This window comes from Plectropomus leopardus, chromosome 14 (assembly GCF_026936395.1).
Source record: "Plectropomus leopardus strain MGB_pleo_1.0 chromosome 14, ASM2693639v1, whole genome shotgun sequence".
NCBI lineage: Eukaryota > Metazoa > Chordata > Actinopteri > Perciformes > Serranidae > Plectropomus > Plectropomus leopardus.
Genome location: NC_142189.1, coordinates 15,485,415 through 15,510,793, shown reverse-complemented (window position 1 = coordinate 15,510,793; position 25,379 = coordinate 15,485,415). Strand labels below are relative to the sequence as shown.

At 39.4% G+C, this 25,379-nt stretch overlaps 1 protein-coding gene across 3 annotated transcripts in view; it reads left to right on the top strand.

Annotated features, from left to right (window-relative positions):
* Positions 1–25,379, top strand: part of begain (brain enriched guanylate kinase associated) — a 208,408-nt gene that overhangs the window by 115,959 nt on the left and 67,070 nt on the right. For 2 of the 3 annotated variants that reach the window (XM_088087747.1, XM_088087746.1), the window contains 2 exons: positions 7,574–7,605; positions 24,949–25,110. In XM_088087747.1, coding sequence (XP_087943873.1) covers positions 7,574–7,605; positions 24,949–25,110 — 194 coding nt within the window. Of the gene's footprint in view, positions 1–7,573; positions 7,606–7,784; positions 7,916–22,350; positions 22,606–24,948; positions 25,111–25,379 lie in introns of those variants that run through there. The other variant, XM_088087749.1, reaches the window with a different exon arrangement.

The window sequence follows — 25,379 nt, the reverse complement described above, 5'->3', positions numbered from 1 at the left end:
GTAATATCTAGGGGGACTGTGTTGCAAAACAACCTGTCAACATTTTTTTCTGTCCTTGAAAGAAAATAGTTCCCGTGCATAGTTGGGAGTGTTGGACTAACCTAGTTGTTTTTGTCAATGTATGTCTTCCAACACCTCTGTTGGCAGTGGGAGGGTGTAAACTACCATCTGCTACCTTCTCTGTTGATATACATTAAGCTGCCAGCTGCTGCTTATAGCCTGATGGAGGGAGTTTGTGGCCAAGAACATAAAGTCTGAAACATGCTTCTTCAGCATGAACTAAGAATTTAATCATCTTTTCCAGAGATGTAGTTAGCTTGAAGAAGTGAGTGTACTCTCATTTTAATTACTGCATCATAAACTCTGGTGCTGTGAAAGCTGCCTAGATAATGATAAGTTTTTACTGTGAAAGGTGGTAAGAGATTCCTACAAATGACCAATTGAAAGTTAGGCCCTCTTTGCTAACTGTTGTCAGGTTGGACAAAGTTGACAAAAAGAAACATGGCATTGCCAGTTCCGTTTAGCTGCGTGCTACAATGTATATTAAATACTTATTTATTTTATTTAAAACAGATCATGTACAGTTAATAACGGCTGTCTTTTTGGGCCAAGGACCCCCTTACTGAAAAAGAGACCAAACGGGGACCCCTTTCTACATATAACTGAATTGAATATTAAATTTGGTCCACAAAAACATAGGGCAACCTACAGTGCCATGAATAAGCATGCCTTTTTATAGTGCTATTAAAATAATAAATATTGACTTATTCACACACACACACACACACACACACACACACACATATATATATATATATACATCAAGGATTTATTTGACCAGGATTTATAGGTAAGCTGGCCTCCACCTCAATGCTATGGTTGCACACCAATATTTCCCCTATTATTTTGAATTTAACAATATTTTGATTTTTTTTTGATGTGGGTCATATAAACAGCATATTCCATTTAAATATCCAGAATCAGGGCATTTTGTGACATTATAAACAACACTGTAGGACACGTTAGTCAGAGATTCACAGCTGCATGTAAACAAGAGTATAAGTGGAATATTCTTTTTATTAGACATACAAACAGCTTAGTAGGAATATTGTCTTTTTTTGAATAAGGGAAATAATCTGACTATTTTGTACATGTAAACATGCTTGTGTGCTGTAGATAAAAAGGGGTATATTTTTTATAGAATAGGATGATTTATGATCATGTTGGATTTGGTGGCCTCCCTGCTGGACCCTATACGGATCCTGGACCACATGCTGAAGACCCAGAAAAATAAAATGAAAAGGGGCAGGGCATAGTAAGAGTCAATTAACTTAGTGTTACTTAGTTTAATTCTAATCAAGATTAGAAGTTGCTCTAAATCAGCATTTGCTTGCTTTAACTACATTTCACATTTTGAATGTTCAACACATGATGAAGATAATGACTGCAGGCACAAATATATAGATTTATGATACCATATGCAGTTATTACATCACCCACAGTGACCTTATTATGTGTTATAGTAAGGCTAATTGCTGTGATCATTTAAAGATATATATATAAGACAGAATAAGACCATACAGTACATTCTCTGTAAGTCGTGTTTTCTCATCATGCAGTAAGAGTAGATTGCTGGAAATGAGGAGCCAAATGAATAAGATTACACAAGCCTCTGATGATTTCACTCAATCTTTATTCAAGGCTTTGATATAGTGCATCACATTTGTCCTTGTTAGCGAGATATCACTCGCCTGAGACTTATTAGACGTTTACATTTATGTTTGGTGTTTTGCTTAATTGCGTCTGACACATCACCTACTTGCTATACAACAAAAAACCTGCAAACATGATTATGAATTATCGTAATGGGAATTGGAAATGTAAATGATTTTGTGATGCACATGCACAACAGTGTAGTACATGTGCAGAACATATCCTCAGTCCAACTTGAAACACAGAGTGGAATTGAAAGCATGACCTGCAGTTTGAATGAACCTTTTCTCACTGGATGTGAATTGTCATAGCCGAGATGTTCTCAACAGAGTGTTACGGTAAAGGTCTATATTACTTTTCATTTAAATGCATTAGCATCTCTCTGCCCTGCAAACATCCAACACAGAGATAGCAAAGGGAAAGTATTGGTCCCTTTGGCATGCAATATTAAAAATACATCCACCGTTATTTACTGCTTATTTACTGGAAGCCCAGAGTAAAAGAGAGAAAGATGGCTTGGGTTTCAAGCAAATTTCACTATCCTGCTTGGCTGCCTGTGTGAAGGTAGCTAATACATTAATAATTTAAACACTTTTCTCCATCTTTGGTGCTTTTGAGCCTCAGGCTTAGAAATGCCACTCAGTACTGTGACCTCTCACACCCTGCTGCACTGTTGTACTATTACTCTGCAGCTAAATGGAGGGACCTTGACCAGTGTCCAGCAGTGAGGAAGCAGGGGGATGTTTGGGACGTGGCATCCTCATTAGAATTTCTTCACTTCATGGCAGCTCCCTAGCAACTGTTAAGCTGCTGAGTGGGTGTACGCACTGAAAGGAATGCATTTGGTAGCAAAAGAGAAAACTGCTGTATGGCAGCTTTTCACACAGTTAGCGACTTGGACAGACAAGGAGGGAGGAAAAAAGGACGGATGTGTGTGTGCAAGCAAGGTTGAAAAACATGTTTCCTCTCGATGTGGTGAATCATAATATACACATACTACAGTGTAATACAATGACACATTTGTAGAGCACACCATCCTGTTAACAGTTTTTCAAAATCAAAAATGCTATGCAATAAATATTGACGTGAGACATTCAACAGTAATGTTAAATTAAGCTTAAAGCTGCAATTCTGTTTTTTCTTAACCAATTCTGTTTATTGAGTTACAGAGAAGAGTTTACTCCAAATCAAAGATATATTTTTACTCGTATATATTTAGTGCAGTTTAGCAATCTATATTGTTTTGGTGTGAGCTGCCAAATGTTTTAGATATCAGCAGTACAGATGTCTGCCTTCTCTTAAAAATAATGGAACTAGATGGCACTCAGCTTGTGGTGCTCAAAGCGCCAAAAGTTACACCTGAAAAGCTCAACAGTAATGTCTTTTTCCAGAAATCACGACCTGTGATATTGAAAATTCTCTTCAATCTTCATTTTGATGATTAATAGATTAATAGAAACAAATTTGTAATACAATGCAAATCTGGCATCAGAGAAAATTGTTGTACAACATGATTTCATGAACACAGCCATACCAAAAACTTTAGTAACAGAACAATGATTCAGCCTTACATAGTTTATTTCACACGTCATACTGATCTGTTTAACACAGTAATTGAACATCTACAAGGCACTCAACCTACTGTATCTTCACATTCAGACACAATGGAGCCTCCTCATGCATCTGCATACACAGTAAAGGACTGTGAGACCTTTCAAAATACTACAACATGAACATGGATGATTCATACATGTACACAATTACTATTGACCTTCATGATGACATTCACATACTTTTATATTTACACATACACACACACACTTTCTCACACAGACCTTGTTGTCATGTAGAACTATTTCTTTTTACCAAACTACTCCTGCAAACGTTATCACTGCACTGAATAAAATGTGCATCTACTGCTAGCTCTCCTAGCACCACTGTGCTAGCAAACGTTAAAGCTCAACCAAGGCGGACGCCATCAATGTTTACATCTCAAGCTGTCACCAGCATGAGCCTCTCGTCCATAAGTAGATGCACACTTCTTTTTGTATTGTGATACAGTTTGCAGGTTTAGGTCCTCATGAAACTGTGCACAACAAGGTCTATGATTTTTTTGAGTAACCAGATCATGATTTTTGAAAAGAGACATTGCTGTGGAGTTTTTAAATTTTATTTTTTGGCACTTTGAGCACCACAAGCTGAGTGCCATTAGGTCCATTATATTCGAGAGATGGAACACATCTCTACAACCCAATATCTCCAACACTCAGCAACTAACACTTAAAAAAATGTAGACTGATAACTAGCTCAATGGGAAGGATATGCTTTTTTGATTTGGTAATGAAGTATACCTTTAAATTGACATTATTATTTTTATTTGGTGTTATTTGCACTATGTTAAGTTGGCAAAAAATGTGTCTAAAAATTATTTTAATGGATTTCCGAAACTGTAGTCCTGTAGTTGATTTAAGGTTGTCTTCTGTATCATGCAAAATGTGCACATGGAGCTTTTGTCTTCTGTAGCCAGTGCATGTAGGCAATGTGTCCTGTGAATCCCTTGTGCGTGGGCGTGCAGCTTTTATCTGAGCAGAAGAGGCGAACTCAGCCAGACAATGAAAACTACTTTATGAAGAAAGGGTTACAGAATGCAGCTACAGTGAATGGCTATTGCTAAAAGAAAATGCTGGCTGTAAATGCTGTCAAAACTGGGTTTTGATTAAGGTGTTCTCATTCCCACGTTGTCAAATACCGACAACAAAAAAACAACTTTCTGCGTCTCATCGAAACACTTATCGCAACCATTACCCTATCTGTATGAACCACAGCTGAAACACATTGTGGTTAATTTTGTAAAACAGTCATGGTTAGTTTTTGCCAACAAAACTGTTTTTTAGATATAAAAAATGTGTGACAATATGTAAATTGCACAACATTACATGACAACAACACTGACTTTTGGTGTCACAAAGAACATGGCTACGGAAGTGACATAACATTATGTTAAGGCAATGCTTAATTTTGGATTCACAGGGGACATGAACAGTGGTTTTGTGGATTACAGCCTGGTCTGGTTTGAGCCACTGACCTCATCTCACTTTCTACCTTTGCCGACTTTTTATCTCTTTGCACTACATCTGTTGGTGCCTGCATCAAGTATAGGTGCAAATGTGTTTAAATTGGAGTTAGCTGAAAAAAAGTTAGGTGCATCTCATAAAGATGCTAAACATGCCTTTGGCGTCAATATCAGACAGCAGTGGGTATGAAAAGGCACCAATAATCGACGTCCCTGGTTCAAATCCCAGTTGGAACGGGGTTCGGTGCGGGCGGGGGCCTTTCTGTGCGGAGTTTGCATGTTCTCCCCGTGTCTGCATGGGTTCTCTCCGAGGTCTCCGGGTTCCTCCCACAGTCCAAAGACATGCAGCTCAGGTTGATTGGTGACTCTAAATTGCCCTTAGGTGTGACTGTGAGCGTGTATGGTTGTTTGTCTATATGTGTCGGCCCTGCGATGGTCTGGCAAACTGTCCAGGGTGTACCCCACCTTCCGCCCGATGACAGCTGGGATTGGCTCCAGCCCCCCCGCGACCCTTCCGAGGACAAGCGGTTACAGAAAATGACTGACTGACTGAATTTAGTGTGGACCTGCAGTCCTCTTTAGTTGAAATTTGAAGTGTCCACCTTGAATTACAGCTGGGTGTGGTTTGAGGTGTTGCATTTGTAACCACACCCAACAGTGATGTCACTGTGTACTGACACACTGTGAAGTACAATTCTCACTGCAGCAAAGTCAGAGGTTTGACCATGACTAGTCAGCAATGATAAAATTTTCATACGTTTTTAAGTTGCTCTGTAATGATCAAAAATGGGTATTTTTTGTGTTTGTCAGCTGTAATTCAAAATACAACATCATAACCATTTACCACTAACTAGCATCTAATGGTGGTAAATTAAATAAATTAGCAACAGCAGAATAAAGGGCACATTTTGCATGTTTTCACTGAATGTATGCACATCCATAGTAGGCACAGCAGCAGATTATCATTCGGTGATGCCTTCCAGGAATGCCGATCCAGTCCTCCTCCTCCCCCACTCTCTCTAGGCTTGCCCTCCCCGAACAGAGGGATGCTGGGATGGAGGGATGGACAGAGGGGATTACTGAGCGTTGTCTCATTCAGTAGCTGTATGAGTCATCCTGCTGTATCACTCACACTGTTTGTAACACCCACACAACATCATGAAGCACTGCACACACGTGCTCACAAACACACACTGCACTCTCACAGACCGCATGTTGAAGTTGTGTACCTGTGACATTCATATACCTCACTGAATCCGCCACTATAAATCCTGAGGCAGGCTGAAACTGCATGCGACTTGGCACTCACAAATACCTGTACACACACTAACCTGCTGCAGCACTAACAACACACAAACGTCATCTGGCTTTATAAAGTTCATGAACATAAAATGGGAAAGGTTTTTATCGCTGTAGTGTCACAGTAGCTATGTCCAATTTTTGTTTTGGACCTTGACTGCACATATATGCTCTGCCATGTCGACTCTGGTCAAGGGGATGCATTGAGTAATTGGTTCTGCACCAAAGAATTAAGCCCAAGTGAAAATGTAAATGCTTGTGTGGAATCCATGTCATGCATAATTCATGGATAACAAACGAATGTGTGCAAACCAGGCCCTGCTCTCACATTCATCTATATATGAGGATACACGATAAAGACATGATGAAGCATAACCGAGGGGGCGTAACCTCCATCTTGTATATTTTATATGCTGTGTATCATGTTGGAATCGTTTTTGGAATACAGATTTTGGTAAATATGCGTTATTGTTTTCTCAAAGCTCCCCTATACCTCAGCAACAGAATAGGTCTCGGCCTATTCCCACCAACTTCTAAATTACATAAATGACCATTTCCAAAACAACATATGTTACTGTTTTAATGTAATGGTGTGATTTTTTGAGAATCATAACTGTGGAGGCATCATCTGTGCAGCAGAGTCCAAGACAAGTTGTATTGTATTGCATCGTATCGTATTGCATCGTATCGTATTGCATCGTATCGTATTGCATCGTATCGTATTGCATCGCATCACATCACATCACATCGCATCAAAGCACACACGTAAAACCTAAACTGACTGTTTCAAGAGAGTGATAATATTTATATTTTGATGAGGTTTTAACGCTGGTAAACTGTTTTTTTTATGTAAGGCCAGAGCCAGGCTAGCTGTTTCCAGTGTTTGCGCTAGGCTAAGCTAACAGCCTGCTGGTGGTTGCTTCGTACTTAACATAATACAGAATGATATCAGTCTTCTCATCTAACTCTAGTCAAGAAAGCCAAGAAAAGTATTTCCAATTATAGTATTATTTCAAATTGACTTCTATAAGTACAGTTCCTCAGGTTTGTTTGCCTTCTTACCTCTCCTTCTGGAACTGTCCATTTTCTATCATTCATCTCTTGTGTTTTTCTTACAGCATGTAAGTCTGCCTCTCACCCTCGGGCACTTTCTTTTCATTTCTGCAGCACACAGCATTTTTCTTTTGCACTGTTAATCTGTCATTTCTTGCTCTGTCTCTCTCCCTCCTCCCTCTGTCACTTTATGCTCTCAAAACTGATATATATATATATGTGTGTGTGTGTGTGTGTGTGTTTGTGTGTGTGTGTGTGTGTAAGAGAGTGAGAAATAATGGATATATTTGTTTGCTGAGACGTAGCCGCTTTGAGAGCTCGTTAAACACCAGATAAGAGGCACTCCACAGCATGCAGCGGCAGCGGCGGCGCCAGATAAATCTGCTTGATAAATAAATCTAATCATTTTACCCTCTCTTCTTCTCTTCTTACCAGGAATCTGATGGAGAGATGCAGCATGACGCGAGGTGAGCCACTTTTACTTTTTACCACCTCTCCTCCCGGCGGTGACACCACAACCACCACACCTCTCTCTCCTTCCTCTTCTTCTCTCCATCACTCCAGTAACCCCTCCTCTTCCCATACACCTCCTCCTGCTCCATTCAGTGCTCAGCTCCCTCTCTCACTTTCTCTCTCTCCTCTCTCTCTGCCTACCAGCCTGTCTCCAGTCAGAATTAGAGGAGGCTTTTTCTAAATGCATGCCGCTCTGACGGGATGCACAGGCACATGAATATTGTGATCTTATGTGCTGAAAATGAGGCGAAAAGCATATAAACGGTAAGGCGAGAAAGAGGAGAAGTGCATGCCTGGCTTTATTTGCTGTTTTGAGATAAGTGTGTGTAGATGCTTTGCCACACTTATGAAAATAATAATTGTTGTGAGTTGCTGTTGGTGCCATTATGTCCATGTGTTGCATAGTCTGCTCACAACAGGGCTGCGTGCGCTGCTCTGCATTCAACAGTGCAGCATGTTTGGAGAATATGATTACGATGTTGTACAGCGTGTTCAAGTAAACTGGAGCTTTTTGTCACCGTAATCTCTGCAGCAGAAGAAGTGAAGGCTGTTTGGTTTAGTTGAAGTACGCTGGGTTTTTTGCCTCTTCAGTCAATTCAGCTGTCATTTGGATTTTTATTGGCGTGAGAATAATGAGGCGGCAAATGTTTTCACAGCCCTCAATTAACTCTCATATTCATTCGCTGGGCAAGATGATACCACAGAGAGGCAATTATGGCCGAACAAGCGCGTCATGAGAGAGAAAGTTGTTCTCATTAAACCGAACTCCTCACCTTGTATAGATTAAGAGAGAGCGAGAAGGGTAAATCCATAGTGTTGTATTTTACTTGATTAGTTGATCACTCTGTATTTCAGGGAGTGAATTGTGAACTCTCCTTCCAGATGTTGCCTTTAGGTGGCTTTATAATCTGCATGTCAGCATAACATGATCATTACATCTAGAAGTTAATTGCTTTCACCTCCAGCAAGTGAGGAAACATTGATTTTTTTGAATTTTTTTTAGAGATGATCGTTGCTTCCTGTTACATAATTAGAGCAAACAGCTCTTTGGATAAGGTGCTGTCCAGAGGGAAACTTTAGGTCTTTGAAGTGAGTTTCAAACTTCCTGTGCAATGGAAAGGCTTTAATTAATCTGCTGGAAAAAAAATGAGTGCTAACTTTTTGAATGCTACAGTGTTGCTGTTTTTTTTTGGTTTTTTTTACATTTAAATAGCATGTAATGAATGTATCATGACTTCAGAAATGTCAGAAAAATTTGATCAGTATGGAGAGCACATCTTAAGCTTTGCTAGAATATTGAACATGGCATAAGAGGCGATTCTAGTTTACAAATATTACATTTATTCAACCTGTCAAGAAACATATTAAGCATCATTCATAACAGAGACAGGTTACTCTAAAGAAATATTTGGTCATTCTAACAGCCAAACACAGAAATGGATCCAAACATTTGAATGAACAAGTTTTGAAGGCTGTCCAGATAAATCATATTTTCCACAAACCCCAGCGGCACAGCATGCTCTGCTCCTCCTCAGTTTTCTAAAATGAGTCTACTTGTAGATAATAAGCCAAAGGCTGTTTTTGTTGTACTTTACTTGTTTACTTGTACTGTACTTGTAAGCTGTTTTAGATCAATGCCGAATAAATTGAAATCATTGGGCACTGACAAAACAGCACAAACTCACTGGCTTTACATGCCAAATGTACAGTATGAAGAGCACAGAGGAGAAGAAGAGTACATTAATAAAATGTTGGCTTCATAAAAGTCAGTTTTTATGACAATAATATTTTGATTATACCCTTTTATTGTAGGTAATTTAAACTTTGTGGTAAATCATATTTTCCATCTTGTGCTAATTTTTCGCTTCAGAGTTCCCTGCGTGGTAGATTGCTATAATCACCATTATTCTTTTATTTTTTTCAAGATTCTTATCATTATCCTCTTTATGGGATGATTTGTTCACTTGTGCCAGACAGTTGAAATGCTGAACTTTCCACAAAAGTGTAACACAACCATCACTGTCAGACTGAAACTGAAAGGTGACATGTTGATGTCCAAAAGATTGCATTCTGCTATTATAAATGGTAAATGGAGCATATTTTCTCATGCTTAATGAGTCTAAGTGACTAAAGAAACAACTATTTTTTTAAGTAGTTCAGGATTAGGTGAGAGGGCTGCAGCCAGGAGCCAGGCTGTAATGGAAATTTGGGGCAACAACGTACTGTCTATTTATGTCCACTAAAAGGGCATGTTTTTGCCACTGACAGACTCAGGTTGTGATGATAAGTGAGAGTGGAAAAATACTGTATATATATATATTTTTTTTTCTAACCAAGTCTCACTCAAGGAGAAGTCTCATTTTTACATCTGGCGAGGTGAGTTGTTGCAGCAAGACAAGAACAAAAAGACCAGATTAAACGAAAAGTAAAATGTTTTATTTCTCGTAGTGTCCTTTCCATAATGTTGTCATAACAATCTGAGCCTGTCAGAAGCAAAAACAAGCAATTTTAATGGACATAACACTCACTTATGCCCTGAGTGGTTACATTGCTGCCTGTTTCACTGCTGCCAGCTGCAGCACCCTGTCTTTCAATCCTGGACCAATTTAAAAAATTGTTGTTCCCATCAGTCACTCAGACACAAAAACATCCAAAAATAAGGTCCGTGTTGAAAAACAACTTTACAAAATTAAGTATGTAGGGCTAAATTTCCAATAAACTTATCACTTCAATATAAAGTTAAAATTGTACTTAAATTAACTTAAATTAAGATTTAAAGTCAGATTTACTTTACTTTTTCAAGGCAATCAGTCTCCAAGATTTTTTAAAGTAAGATCAATTTGTTAGATTAGAGTTGATTTAAGATAAAAATCTCTTAAATTGAATAGAATAGAATAGAATAGATTCAATCTTTATTGTCCACCAGGGTGGAAATGTGTCTTCAGTCAACCAAACACAGAAGACAGCACATAAACAGGTCATTAGGGACACTTAGCACGACAGGTTCAGGTCATTTTCTGTCCGTGGTTTAAAACTCATCAGTTATTTTAATTTTTAAAATTCAATTTTCTGCAAGCTTGAAAAAAGTCACTGGAACTAATTGTCAAAGAATTCAATTCCATGAATTCAAGAGTAGAAGAAGTTTCTTGTAGGAGCATATACTGTTACAGTCGTAGGTGAATTTAGTTTTGATAAACCAAGGACAGAAGAGTGATTAAAAGTACAAACAGCCAGCTCATTAAAAAGCACAGAGAAGTAAAGCTGTATTGGCTTTAGTTGACTCGCTGTGACTTTTAATTAGGTCTTTACAAATGTTTCAGCTCACCTTCATCAGCTGTATCTACCCATGATCCACTTTGCCTCCCGCTCCAGCCCTTGGGAAATATCATACTAGCCCACTGGGCCTCTCTCAGACTTTGAGGAATATGCCTAAAGAGGCTTTATTTGTTCATCTCTCTCGTATTTCCCTAAGCTAGGCACGTAGCATCCAAAAGCAGATGCCATACGAAGGCTCCTGCCAGGTTAGCCTGGAGCAGTTTACCACCTCCCCACTCTCTCATTCTTCTGTCTAATTATTTCCGGGACGATGAGAGCACAGATTTATGCAGGAGTCATTTGTGAGCGTGGACTACTGTAGCATCTGGAAGTGGTAGATGAAGGATCTGCCTTGGAGCGTACCCAAGGGTTTGTCTTTGAGTGTGCACATGGATCTGTTTCTTCTGATTCAGACCCCTGTGAGTCACATGGCTAAATCTTAAGGCTCCTTCACTCTTTGACTTCCCACCTCACCAGCCCTGTCGCTCCCTGGACTATTGGAGATACGCCTGTCTGCCACACAGCATTTATAAAGCTCTGTCAAAGCCAACAGGACAGGGTCAGCGGAGCAACATAAGCCTCCGGAGCGCCCATACTGTAGACCTAAAGCATCTTATAAACACAAAGTCTACGTGCTATATGTCAGAGGGGTAGAATATATATGGCATTTTAATGTTACATATAAAATACATAGGATACAGCTCTTCAGCACAGGGGTTTTTAACTTGATCTCACTGTCCTTACACAAGCTATTTTAACTCTGATGAATTATTCTTTCTTTGTTCTTGCAGCTCATTAATACATTAGCTTCAGTCCTGATCTTGCTTGTTCAGGGTTATGGTTCAGAGACTGCTTCTATTACATCAACAACAATTTGTTCTCCAGCCTCTGTTGTGTGTTGGATTGCAAAAAAATAAAAAAAATAAAAAAATGCTGTTTCACCCGACAAGAGGCTTCTTGTCAAATAAACACACATAGCAGTCTTATGTGCTACATATTGAACAAGCTGTGCACCTATTGCACCCATTACACCTCGATAAATACTTCATTGCACCCTGGAGGGCTATGCATGCTGCTGTATGTTCAGCCTACATGCACACAAAGCTCACCAAGCCCTGGTCACCTCCTGCAGTGTTTTGCATGGTGGATCGCCAGATGTCCTGTCTGGGCTGTGATGATAAAGGAAAAAAGCCTTGAAGGTGAAAAGTGCAGGATCCTTTCTTCAAAGGCGAAATCTAGTCGTCATGGCCCTTTGTACCTCTTTGTGCTCTGTAGTGCTGAGCTGAGCTACTGTATGCTGTGGAGTGGCAGGATCGTCTAAACAGTAGTCTCTGAATTCAGATTCAGAAGTCAGTCATTTATTCAATCCTCTATGTGTTTTAATATAAAATAGTTTTCATGAGAGTTTGATTTTCACATAAATAAGAGTATGATATGTATGTTATTTTGCTGGTGTGCAGCCACTGAAATTGTATATGGAAATATTTTTTGCAGACACCAGCAATGACAACAAAGAATTAATCTCCTTAAAGCAACTGTAATCAATATTTCCATATTAACAATCAATCACATTACTAGTCACTGGACTACTTTTATGGGAAAGAAGTCGCTTGAAGTGATCCATTGAAAACTAGAAGGGTACTCTGAGAGAACAGACCTCTGCCAAGCCCAAATGCTGATGGTGCTCATAGAGGCACTTAATAGGCTGCTGTCAGCCTATAGAGTGCCTCATGGGTACCCAGTAGTTGGCATTAAGTACTCGGTTCTAATTTGTAACTGAGTTTCAGTTCCCGACCTAGTGTAGTGGAACCTGTTTTTTATGTGTTTTTTAAGCGTCTGTGTTACTGCGTCACCTTTCCTGTCTCCATTTCAAAATAAAAGCCCTCTGAGAATGTTTCTGTGGACAGAATTCCATCAATTGTTGACACAAGGCATTTTATTGTGAAATATTTGCAGACCATGTTATTGTCAATGCAGAAGCTGGCACGGTTTCATAAAGGTGTGGACTATAAACTTTTAATTGTGGAAATACAGTAATTACAGCAGTAGGCAGCTCTGCAGCAGCATGCAGCAACAACGCTGTCAGTGTGAACACCCCAAGTGTTCAAACCGCAGCAGTTCAGTTAGGTTGTTGTCTCGCTCCGTTCATGTATGCAGTGTGTCCCAGACATGAAGGGGACATTAATGTCTGTAGTAAGTTTCATGGCAATCTGTCCAACAGTTGTTACACCTTTCAGTTTAAACCAAAGTGGTAGGATAACAGACCAATATGCCATCCTTGTGCCACGAGCATGGCGATAAACTAAAATACAGTTTGAGCATTTACTTTGTGAGAAATGAAGCCTAAAGAATAAAAATATAAGGCACTATATTAAACTGATATATACCAAACATGAATATAAAACCAGGAAATAGGCAGCAGTTTCTGTACAGTTTAGATCTAACACTTCTCTGTCTGCATAGTGTTGTATTTCAACAGTCTGTGAGGCGATTACTTCTCGTCCTCCGTCAGGCAAGGGAGCACAGGTATGTCACGACTGTGTTGTCGTGGCAACCCAAGCGAGGACTGAACTCATTCGCTTTGACAGAATTTTAACAATGGAGAAATCTCTACTCAGGATGTGATCTTACACACAATGTATAAATAGCGTGAATCATCTCTTTGGTATGCCACCTCTGTCTTCTCTCTCTGTCTCTGTGTCTGACTGCTCTTGCTTGTTTGAAAGGTTATGAAGGGGTGAAGTGCAACATGAACTGCTGGCCTGCGGTACTGTGTAGCTCTGGAGCCATAATATTTTACACTTATGTCAGAAAACACTGACAAAACGAGAGACAGTCAACCTATTATGTTAATAGATACAAATACAGCAATATGAAACATAAAATCTTTACACAGTGTCTTAATTTTGCCTTTTTAACCACTATAGGTAGGCATAAGCAGCTATTTTAAAGACAAAAAAAAAGACACAACTGTGCCCTGGGCTGAAAAAAGGAATTACATTCAGGAGAGCTTGAGTTTTTTTTCTTGATCAGAAGAGATACATCTTTTGAATTATTATAGGTGACTTGAACTTCATTTGACTTGATGAATCTGAAGTCTTACAATTTTTTAAAAATTAAAAAAAATTTTTTTTTTATTCAAGGCCAAATCTGAAGATCTGTCGATCTGTTGAAGATATTGAAGGATTTTTTGCATCCTTTACACATAAAGAAACTTCCACAATGTGGAGTGCATAGTGTCATAACATGATGTTATTAATGAAGATAAGATTGAAATTGAGGACAACCAAGTGATTCAGCTGTACATTGTCTCCATTCTTTTGTTAAAAATCTTGTTGAACTTAAGAGAAATTGTGATTTAAAGTCTCTCTCTTGAGGCAGCAGTCTTTCCAGAAAACATTTCTGTTAGATTTTATTTAATACATTAAAATTATTGTGTGCAGCACAGACAAAAAGATGAAGTTGGTGTTTCAGCTTGAGGCCTCATGCGGACTATACAACAATTTAGCACTACGTGTCCATGAAGTTGGGTGACTTGTGAGAAGCAGATTAGAAAATTTGACTTTTAGTTTCTAGAATGGAGGATCCTTGACGTCCCATGCAACAGTAGCTACTTTTTTTAGATCGTCCTCATGTAGGAAACAACCATACCAGTTTGTAACACAAGCTTTGATGTTCTCAGGCTTTTCAAAACTCCCACAGAAAACATTATCCTATTGTCTTTTATTATCTTATTGTTTCCATAGGCTTTGTAGTGCTTTCCAGGAGTAAATTCACTTCCATGTAAAATCCAACCTTTATCTAAAAATAAATCTGCTTACTCACACTGGACCTCAAAGTCCAAAGTCAATAGAAAACATTAAAGTCTCACAACCTCTAAATGAATAACCCTCTGAAAAGCAGTGCAATGCACATTTAGTCAATGAAGCAGTGGAGTAAAAGGAAAGGTCTCTCTTACAGTATTTCACGTCATTTTATATTGGGTTTTTAAATTATTTTTTTTTAATTAACTGGTTAGTTACCAATTATTTGGTGTCAGGCTACTGATAGCCAAAGTAAAAGAAAATGACATCTCTACGACCCATATTTATATTTACTACATATTTGTAGTAATTATGAGGGGAGCAAAGGAGGAAGTCAAATATCATAGTAAAAAAAGCAACAAAAACAAACATAGGACTTTCACTCAGACTGCTGATTTTGTTCTGGGTGAAAACAAAAGTTGACATTGTCTTGTTTAAACCTGCATATGTAAATTTAATCATATAGTGTTGTTTTGGCAGTCATTGGTGAATAATCTATTGTCTCTTTTAGGTATGAGGACAAATTGGCCTAATCAGCAGAGCTCCCCCAAGTAAATGCAGTCTATATAATCTAAACTGCAACTAAAATAATGCCTAAAGTTGAGAATTAAACCTGTTGTTTAGCCTGTGTCGTGATCCAGTATTGTCTGTTGTCCTGTGACAGATGGCAATCCAGTCAATGCAAAGATATATTGCACTATGTAGCATAATAAAGCAGGTTTACATTGGACTATGAGGAGCTACGAACTGCCAGCAGCACACTGTAGTAAATGTGCTTTGGCAGCAGTAAGATACAGATGGGGCTGCAATTTACTTCTCATTTAACATTCAGTACAGCTCCTAAAGCTTGACTATCGTTATCTCAGTCTACTGCCACACAAAGCTTTTCCATTGAGGCAAATGGCCTTTATGTCACTTAGCGTAAAGACAATGTTGGAAATGGGATTGACTTACTTATTGGAGACTGTAAGAAATGAATGCCCTAATCAGGGATTTTGCAAAAAGATTTAAATGATACGTAGATACATGATTTTCATTTTCAAACAATAGTCAGGTGCCCTTATGATCACCACGGTAACTGTTTCTCCTGTTCACCCTGGGCATTATCTTCCTATTGTACTGATGGGGGACAAAGTCTTTCCTCACTTTATGTAAAAACTTATCCAAAAACTCAGCTGAAGCCGATATGAGGTTTCCAAGTCCTAAACTGCACAACACACACACACACACACACACACACACACACACACACACACACACACCACAGTGAGGTTTCGGGAGGCTCCGCTTTGGTGACTCCCGCTGTGGACCCCTGATGTGATGCGATCTGATCAGGAATAGTGTGAAATATGCCTACAAATTGTTAAAATTGATTGAATGCTTGCTATTTCCTCTGAAGCTTGTTACACACACACACACACACACACAGACACACACACACACACACACACACACACCTACTCTACATGAATAAAACTTTATTACCATGACTGACATGCCGTTTAAAGGGCCGAGGATACATGAAGGAGCTAGGGGGAGTTGGATAAGTCACAGCGCAGCAGGGGAAACGATTCATTATCGTCTAATTTATCCCCAGGAGCTTTTTGTGTTGGAAAACAGCATTATGGTCACAAAGCCCGACAGTGACTTCAGACAGGTTTGGCATGTGGCCTTGAACTATGTTTGACTTCACCTGCAACAATATGGTCAGGTTTGATACTTCTGATCAACAAATATCTAGAGAAGTCAGTTTCATTTAATTTTGAGTTCAGTAGCTCGACACCCATTTAAAAAAACAAAAAAACAAAATGCAAAAATACAAAACACTCGCCAACATCCTTGAATGTAGATTTTTATGTTATGAGAAAGTTTACAATAAGCATTCACACCAGGGTCAAATGATTGCAGTAGTCACAGGTAATTATCAGCTCCAGCTCTGATTGGCATTGATGAGAACACAGCAACCTGGCGAAAATGCTAATTTTAGCCCATTAACTGGCAATGCAATTTAGCAAACACAAAATACTGTTAAAATACTCTCTACTGTTTACCTGAGCTGTCCATGACAGTGAACATGGCGCACTAAAACGAAAAATCTTGCACACATAGAAAAGCATATTTGTCTGCTGCAGAATTGTGTACACAGCTCTGGTGTACTGGCACTGGGAAAGGAGTCTATAGCCTAATTTTAGCAGTTTAAAAAACCGTCCTGCACACGCTAATTTTGATAGAAGAGGGTTAATAGTCTCTGCTACCCACCACCCAGGTCAGATGGAGGCTCGGTACTGGCGGCAATTACACCTGAACCCTATCCTCATTGAGGACTGCAGAAACATGGTGGCCATCCCCGACTCTTACACCAGCGAGCCCCTGTGAGTAAGCGACTTTAGTTTGAGCAAAACTTTTCCGCTGACATCGGGCTTTTGAATATAATTGAAAAGGTAATTATCAGCATCCACACCTAAATCTAATGAATCTGCAGTAGTCATGGGCATTTATCACCTCCGACTCCAATCATAATTGATGGAAACACAACACCTGGCTGAACAAGCTAATTTTAGGTCTGTGAGATGCCATGATGTGCCGACACAAAATACCGTCTGTCTGCACCCAAGCAGCACTCAATTGAAATTAATCTGCACTGAGTTTTGGAAGAAAGACTGAATAATCTATCTATCAATATATAAATATATAAATATATAAATATATAAATATATAAATATCTATCTATATCTATATCTATATCTATATCTATATATATATATATATATATATCTTTATCTATATCTATATATGTAGCGTTACTAGTGGTATCACAGAACAAGTGGTGCAGCTAGTTAACTAATCTCCCACCAGACCTGGATGGGGCACAGTAATGATGACAACTGTATTCCTGATTTACACCCTTATAATGAAAACAGTTAATCATTGCAAATGTAATCAATTACATTTAGGGATAATTTAATACAACCTCTAATAAAACTACTACTCAAGGCGTTTGTGATAAGAAGTTAGAGCACTTTATAAGTTTTAATATTTTCAAGGCCAACAAGTTCCTCCTCCTACCCACTTAAGGTTGAGTGTCTTTTGATATGTAGATAGAGACTAAAAAAGAGATAAACAGTGTGGGGATCGTGTCTCAGTTGCAGTTCTTGTCTTCAGGCAACACACTGTGTTGACTAGTCATCATCATTGCTCTGGTGACTTAATCCACAGAGCTGTTTTTCTGGCCGCTGGTAGTGGAGCATGCACAAGAGACTGTTGTATTTCTGGAGTCTTGCATCAGTAGAAATACACAACTCATGGCTCTCAAATATAGCCTCCGCTGTGGTAGATTATACCAAGGGAAAAAATAGAAAATAATGTTGCTAATTATCACCACTTCTGCACATGTTTGGTGTCTTTTGGCTTTTAGGCTGTTTGTGTCTGAGCTTTTGAGTTGCGCAGCAGTTGAGATGCATTTTGAGGAATAATTCTGGTTTATTTAAATTCTTTTTTCTTTTTTTGTAGTCACTTTACACTGAGTCAATTTCCAAGGTCTGGGGGTGCTGAAAATAAGACAAACTGTGCAAGAAGCATGTCCTAGTTCCAGGACCCAAAGTATGTACAACCAGGAAGTCTGGGTTGGCATGGTGGATAGGTCAAACACAGGACTTCCCATGGTATTTTGTTGTTCCTGTTCCATTTTTGAGTTTTTTTTTAAAGTTATGTCATCTTTTTTCCTCTAAACCTAACTTAGTACGCAACTTGAAGACACCAACCATGTTTCTTTTCCTAAACCTTACCTACATAAATTTACTTGCCCAAACCAAACCTACATATGAGTACCTACGGTGACATTTGTAGGGTGCTAATTCTTAAGATAAACAAACAGTGTGTATGTGTAAGATATTAAACAAACTGTCGTATGAGGATAGGTTAATTTTGTGCAGGCTCGGTAACTTCCTTGGAGTGGCCGTAGGTTGCCCTTACAAGTGCATTAATACAACATATAACTTGGTGAGCTTTGACAACATGCTTTCTCCCTATAGAGGCATCAGATCAGAGATATTCAAATGTGTCACTTTGAAAGGCTATGACAAACCAAAAACCTTTTTTTCTATGTTTAGATCATTTCTTAAAAAGTGTTTCAGAAAATTTTGCTTAACTTTAAGCTCTTATCACCCCTTGCCCCATTGGACTTCCATGCAACAGTTCTCACGATGCTCCCAGATCTTCGCAATTACTTTAGTTAGTTAGAGCAGTGTCATTCTAACCATTAGAGTTAATAACCTAAACAACAAAGATAACACCTGCAGAGTTATCCTCTGAGCTGGAACATGAAGGTTTATTGTTTACAGTAGATAAGGTGACTATGTCTCTGCAAGCTGCTCACTTAATAGCACACTTCAGGAGGGATGGCACAGTGGCCATTAAAGTTTAATGCTCTCATTTGGTCACTGTGAATAGTGTATCTGGCAGGCAGTAGCTCTACCTCCCTCACCACCCGTTGCTCATTACTAGTAAATCAACCTGCGGGCACCATAAGGGCTCCCCAATGTAGATCCAAGATTGATGCTGGCTGGTTGTGACCTTTAGTAGGTTTCACATTAAGGTTTTTATTTTTTCCTTTGTTCTAAATTAAACTGGAGTCAGTTGCTATCAGAGCCATGAAAGAGAGGAAGTATACAGCCAAAGTGGGTGGTAGAAACTGCCTGAAGTAGGTTACAGTCTGCAGTATTACAACAACCATTTGTTGTACTCCCTGTAGTATGCATTGTCTGATCATTATGACAAGTTGTAACACATGGGGAAAGTTTTTCAGGTAAACACGGTTTACTTGTGTTTCCATCCACACTGTAGACTCCTCTTAACACTTATGAGGAAACACTGTAGAGGAAACTGTGCATGATTTGCATATCTTTTGCTTTTTTAAGTTTCTCTGGCAGTATAAAAACAGCGGTAAGCTTATCACGAGGTTCTCCGAGGACTTAGATCTGTTCCTTCATGTGGATAGTGTTTACCTTGCCAGACAACACCTGAGGCACCAAGATCTGCTGTTTATCCCCCTGGGAGAGGTGTTAAGATACAGTCAGGATACAGTACCTCGTATGCACTGCGGGGAGGAGTGTGTTTATGTTTGTGCATGTAAGGGTTGGATTCTATAGAACTGCACTTACTTACCAATTCAGCAACTATTTCTGTCTTCTTTCGCTCTCTCCCCCCTCTGTGACTTGCAGATAAGGAAACGGCTACTGCAACCGTATTAACAGTGTTTCCAGAAACTGCCATTGTTTCCTCAGCCAGTGTTGAAGGGAGATTAAAAATAATAAGTGGTGGTGCCATTAGAAATGGCAGCAGGCGACAAAACATTCATTTCAGTTTGTTGTTGAACTGCCACCCTGCCGCTCTGCAGGGACTGATAAAAGTTACGGTCTCTATTTATGCATTTATGCTTACTTGGCTCTTAAGGACGAGTCATAATGGTGTTTAAATGACAAATATATAGATTTATTGAAATGTTTGCGCTCCAGTTATATTTTATATTTGTGGTGGTATGCCCGTGATGCAGTTTACAATCACAGCAATGGGAGATTTACTACTCAAAATTCTTTGTAATTTTTGAAAAACAAAAAGTCTTCAATTTCATACAGAAGACAAAAAAGGCTTTATAGTCTCTTAGGGTGAGGACTAATTGATGTGTTTGGCAAACATAATTTTTTACTGGTTTTGCTGGGTAGAAACTTGCCCATATCTAATAAAGAACGTATCAGAGCTGCTAAAGTAAAAGTTAACTCTGATAGCATCCAGGGCCGGCTTCCGTACAGTGATAAAATACTTCAAAGAGGATATGCTAGTCACGCATGGGCCTTTAAAGGGACATTTCACTCCTAAATCAAAAATACATTTTCCTTCTTACCTGTAGTGCTATTTGGAAAAATAGACTGTTTTGGTGTAAGTTGCGGTGTGTTGGGGCTATCGGTGGCTTTGTAGAGATGTCTGCTTTTTCATGTTGTGGTGCTCAAAGTGCTAAAGAAACACATTTCAAAAAACTCAAAAGCAATGTTTCTTACCAGAAATTATGACCTGTTTACTCTAGATAACCCGCAGACCTTGTTGTGAGCAGTTTTGTTTAGGAACTATTTTCTTTCTGTCAAACTACACCCACCAACCTCCAAGGCCAATAAGCATTTACTTAGCGTCTTAACAACACATCGAAGGGTTTCAGGTCCTGTAAAGCGACAGTTCACCCCAAATCAAAACTACACATTTTTACCTGTCATGCTATTTATCACACTAGATTGTTTTGGTATGAGTTTTCGAATGTTGGATTCATCTGATTAAACTGCAGCTGGCAACGGTATCACTGCACAGGACAAAGTGTGCAGTTACTGTTACCTCACCTGGCACCACTGAGCTAGCTAACAATAAGGTTCAGCCAAGTTGGAAGCCATCATAGTTTATATCTCTCGTCCAAGAGCAAATGCACACTCCCCTCTGTGCAGTGGTACAGTTGCAGACTGTAATTCAGAAAATACCGTGAACACACAGCAACTTACACTAAAGCAGTCTAGATTGATAAGTAGCACTCCAGGTAAGAGGAAAATGTGTAGTTTAAATTTTGGGGTGAACTGACTAGGGGTGAACTACTTAGATTTCTGCAGTAAGCTAGCAACCTTACATAGATGCAGGTAATCACAGTAACTCCATTTCTTTTACTGTTGAATGTTTAGATTTGAAAAACCTGAAAAAGACACCAAACAACAAACTCTTTAAATTCAAAGTATTGCTCCTACTACAGTCCAATGGCGGCTGCTTCATCATGCAATTGTTTTGCTTTTAATATATCTTCTTTTTTCAGGTGCAGTTATTTGACATTTTATGATTTGTAACATTGCATTGATAGCTAATGGGCATTCTTATCAACAAGACTCATTAATGCTGCTGTATGAAGAAAGATGTACAACTGTGAAGGTTTGTTGATGCATTTTATGCTTGCTAGTGGCAGGTTATTAAGTTCTTATGGTGCAGGAGACTTGAGTCCAAGCCACTGCAGAGCAGTGATGAAGGATGGAAATGGAAACACACACACATTCATCATAACACTGATTTATTGAGGAATAACCTCTGTGGTCAGCTGGTCAATAATTCACTATTCCATAGAGTCCTATAGTTTGTGGTGGCTGCATTCAGTTGTCTCCAACAAGAGAGGGAAGTAAATGATGAAAATGGAGGCGAAAATGACAAGAATATTAATATTTCTACATACAGTGTTGTTAACTGTGTAACTCTGTTGGTTATATTTTAGAAGTGTGCTTATATATTGGATTATAGACCTATAGGAAAATAATTTTTGTGCATTGATCTTTCCATTGGAAGAGCAAAGTTCAGGAGGAGGTGCAGTAATTCACAATATTGTGTGCTATTTAAGTTTGTTTACTGAACTTTATCAAATTGATCCCCCAGCTGTGCTTCGTCATACCAAACTGGCTCATTTTCTGAATGCACCCAAAATCTCTGTTTTTCTCTGGAGTCAACAGAACTAAATGTGCTGCTAAATCTGTGGGACTTCAAAGCTGTTTTTCTCTGCTCTCTTGCCAGGGTCATCACAGATAGCCAACTCCTATCTGCCTCCCCAGGCAAGACTTAGAGCTTTGACTGTTGGTTTGTGGTTAGAGTTCAAACTTGGCCTCAACATTCAGCCGATCAGCAGCGGCGGCAGCAGCAGCAGTGGCAGCAGAGGCAACAACTTTACACACATGAGAGCTGAGGCAGAGAGAAAAATATGAAAAAGATATATATTGGCAAAACTGCCCTCAAAACACAGAGAAATGGTTGCAAACATCAGAAAAGAAGGTAAGATGAATCAGTCTGTGGAGGGTTTTAAACTCTAAACATCAGTTCATTGTTGGTGGATCCATTTCATTCATTTCAACTAATGGAAATGGATTCTCATTGGGAGGTCATGACCATTAAAAAGCCATTAAAAACATAATGTGGCATCTATTCATCCCCATTATTCATCTTCATATCTCTTGTCATGTATCAGCTGACATCTACATCCAAGTTAACGCTGCACAGCGCTTTGGTCTTATACATCTGGGCAAAAAAATATCAATGGCTGTGTGCTCAGACTTAATTAAATGGGCATTGCATAGTGATAAGAGCCCAGAGCAATTTTCACATGTACTTACAATAGCTCTCTGGCTCTCTGCCATGTGATTTTACAACATCACTTGCAGCTGTAAGACAGCAGAGAGGTTGTAAAGATTTTGTTTTGGTGTAGCATCAGGCAAGCCGAGTGAGCTGAGCCTGCGAGCCACAGCGTGTTGGATACATAAACTCTTCGATGGCTTATCTATCTGTCCGTCTGTCAAACATTTATATAATTTAACATTTTGGGAAATACGCTCATTTGCTTTTTTTGTTAGAATGAGATTTGACGACTACGATTCTCTCATATGAACTCCTTTACGCACATTTAGCACACAACAGGAGAATTTCAGTGTCAGAGGCATTCTGACCTACTGTGTTGTTTGGTTTAGGTGTGGTGCCTCGGTTGAACATGCAAGAGGCAGGACACGAAGCAGATTGCAACTGTGGTCACATTGCTGGCTAGTAATTTGGTCATTAATACAAGTCTCTCATACAATACAATTTTGGCTTTGGCCCTTACCAACAGAAGTTTCGAAATGTGGTCATTTCTCCAATTAGACGTTTTTGTTGCCATTAACATCTAAAATATCTTTCTTCGTCACCCTGTTGTTTTCTCCCAGTTTTGCAAGAGACATAACAGAAACGCCATCAAAACGCCCACTCACTCACTGCGAATTCTTCAAACAATCACCTTCTCTATTTACACATAAAAACAGATTTTGTAGGGAGCTGGCAGAGTAAAGTCCGTTTAATGTACAATCCAACTGATTCAGACATTTGCGTTCTCAAACACAGCTCCCATATATGCAGTCAGTGCATGAAAGGGACTATATACGATGCCTTTTAACAAACAGATAATAAGAGTGTCACCAATCACCACGCAACACTCTTTTAAAAAAATATTCACTATTCATAATCATTATAACCATTATAAGCATTAGAATATTTTAAAATATTGCTCCTTGCTGTTTTTGCACAAGGCCAGATGTTTATTCATTATTTCAATGCCAAATTTATGGGCTTATATTTGCAACTTATATACTAACTTCCTACTGCTTGATGGAAGCTTAATTAATGGAGATCTTCAACAAAGCACCCGACATTGAAGGTAGTCCATTGCCCCACCTTCCTATTGAGACACAGTCTATAGGTCTTTCTGTGGACACCGTTTTCTCCTCCTTTACTGCCAGCTTCCTAATTGAGGCTCTGGGCTGAGTTGGACTTGGAAGTGCACTCGTTGCGCCTGCTGGTTGGCAGCGCTGAGCCATCGAACCTCTCTGTGAGCCAAGTATCCATCAGTCTGGCAAAATGCTAAATCCCCCAGAGCGCACACAGACCCTGCTCCCCATCTCTAGCCTTTCATTACCACATCTATTCCCTCACTCTGTATTTCATCCCCACACTTAAACCTGCATCAAATGACCGAAATATTGCTCCCTGTCTGCTATGTTGTTGTTTTTGATGGTGGTGTTGAAACAGTGCTATTCTCACCTATGTTCTCTCTTTTGGTCTCTGTCACTCTCTTTTAAAGCTTACTCGCACACAAAACCGTGGTCCATTCTATATTTTCTTTTTCTATGAATCACCCACGGTGTGTGTCTTGGGGCAAAAAAATCCTTTTCCTATTCTTTCAGAGTTTCGATAGGGGAGTTGTGTAATGGAATTCACTATTACACCAATGGGAGCTCCTTTCCCAGCTCTGCTCCCACTCTGTGAATGGGAAATGATTAGTATTCTTCCTTCATCCATCTCCTCCTCCCCATCGGCCTCACTGCCTTCCCCTGCGCAAGACCTTTCTCACTCAGGACTGAATTACTCTCCAGCTACACTTCATCCCTCTCTCTCGCACGCGCACACACACACACAGACACACACACACACACACACACACACACACACACACACACTTTACTTTCTTACTCTATTGCCTTTTCTTTGTCTGTTTACTCTCCCTCTCTGTGCTTGGCTTCATGAATGAGGACAGCAATGAATGTACATCATTGTGACTTTCTGTTCTCTAAACTCTTTCTACCACTTGTCCAGCTCTTTCCACGACCACAAGGATGACCTCCGTAAACGCCTGTCGTACACCACCCACAAACTAGAGATGGTGGAGACAGAGTTTGATTCCACTCGGCAGTACCTGGAGACAGAGCTGCGCCGGGCCCAGGAGGAATTGGAGAAATTCACAGAGAAACTACGCAGGTGTGCAACATGTGCATGACTCAAAGGGAAGCTTGCCTTTTCATGTATGCATGAACTGTCAATTCCCCCAACAGAACGAAACCCACCAAAGTCGAACTGTGTCAGCGGGGAAATTAGGTGATGGATGAGTTTTTTTACATGCTGTAACATGTCATTAAAGGCCATGACAATGGTACTCAGCTCATTTGCAGCCCAGTATCCCAACTAATTAAGTCCATATTGGATGATTTAACACCTCTACCTACTTCATCTAGTGTGAAACCCTGTAG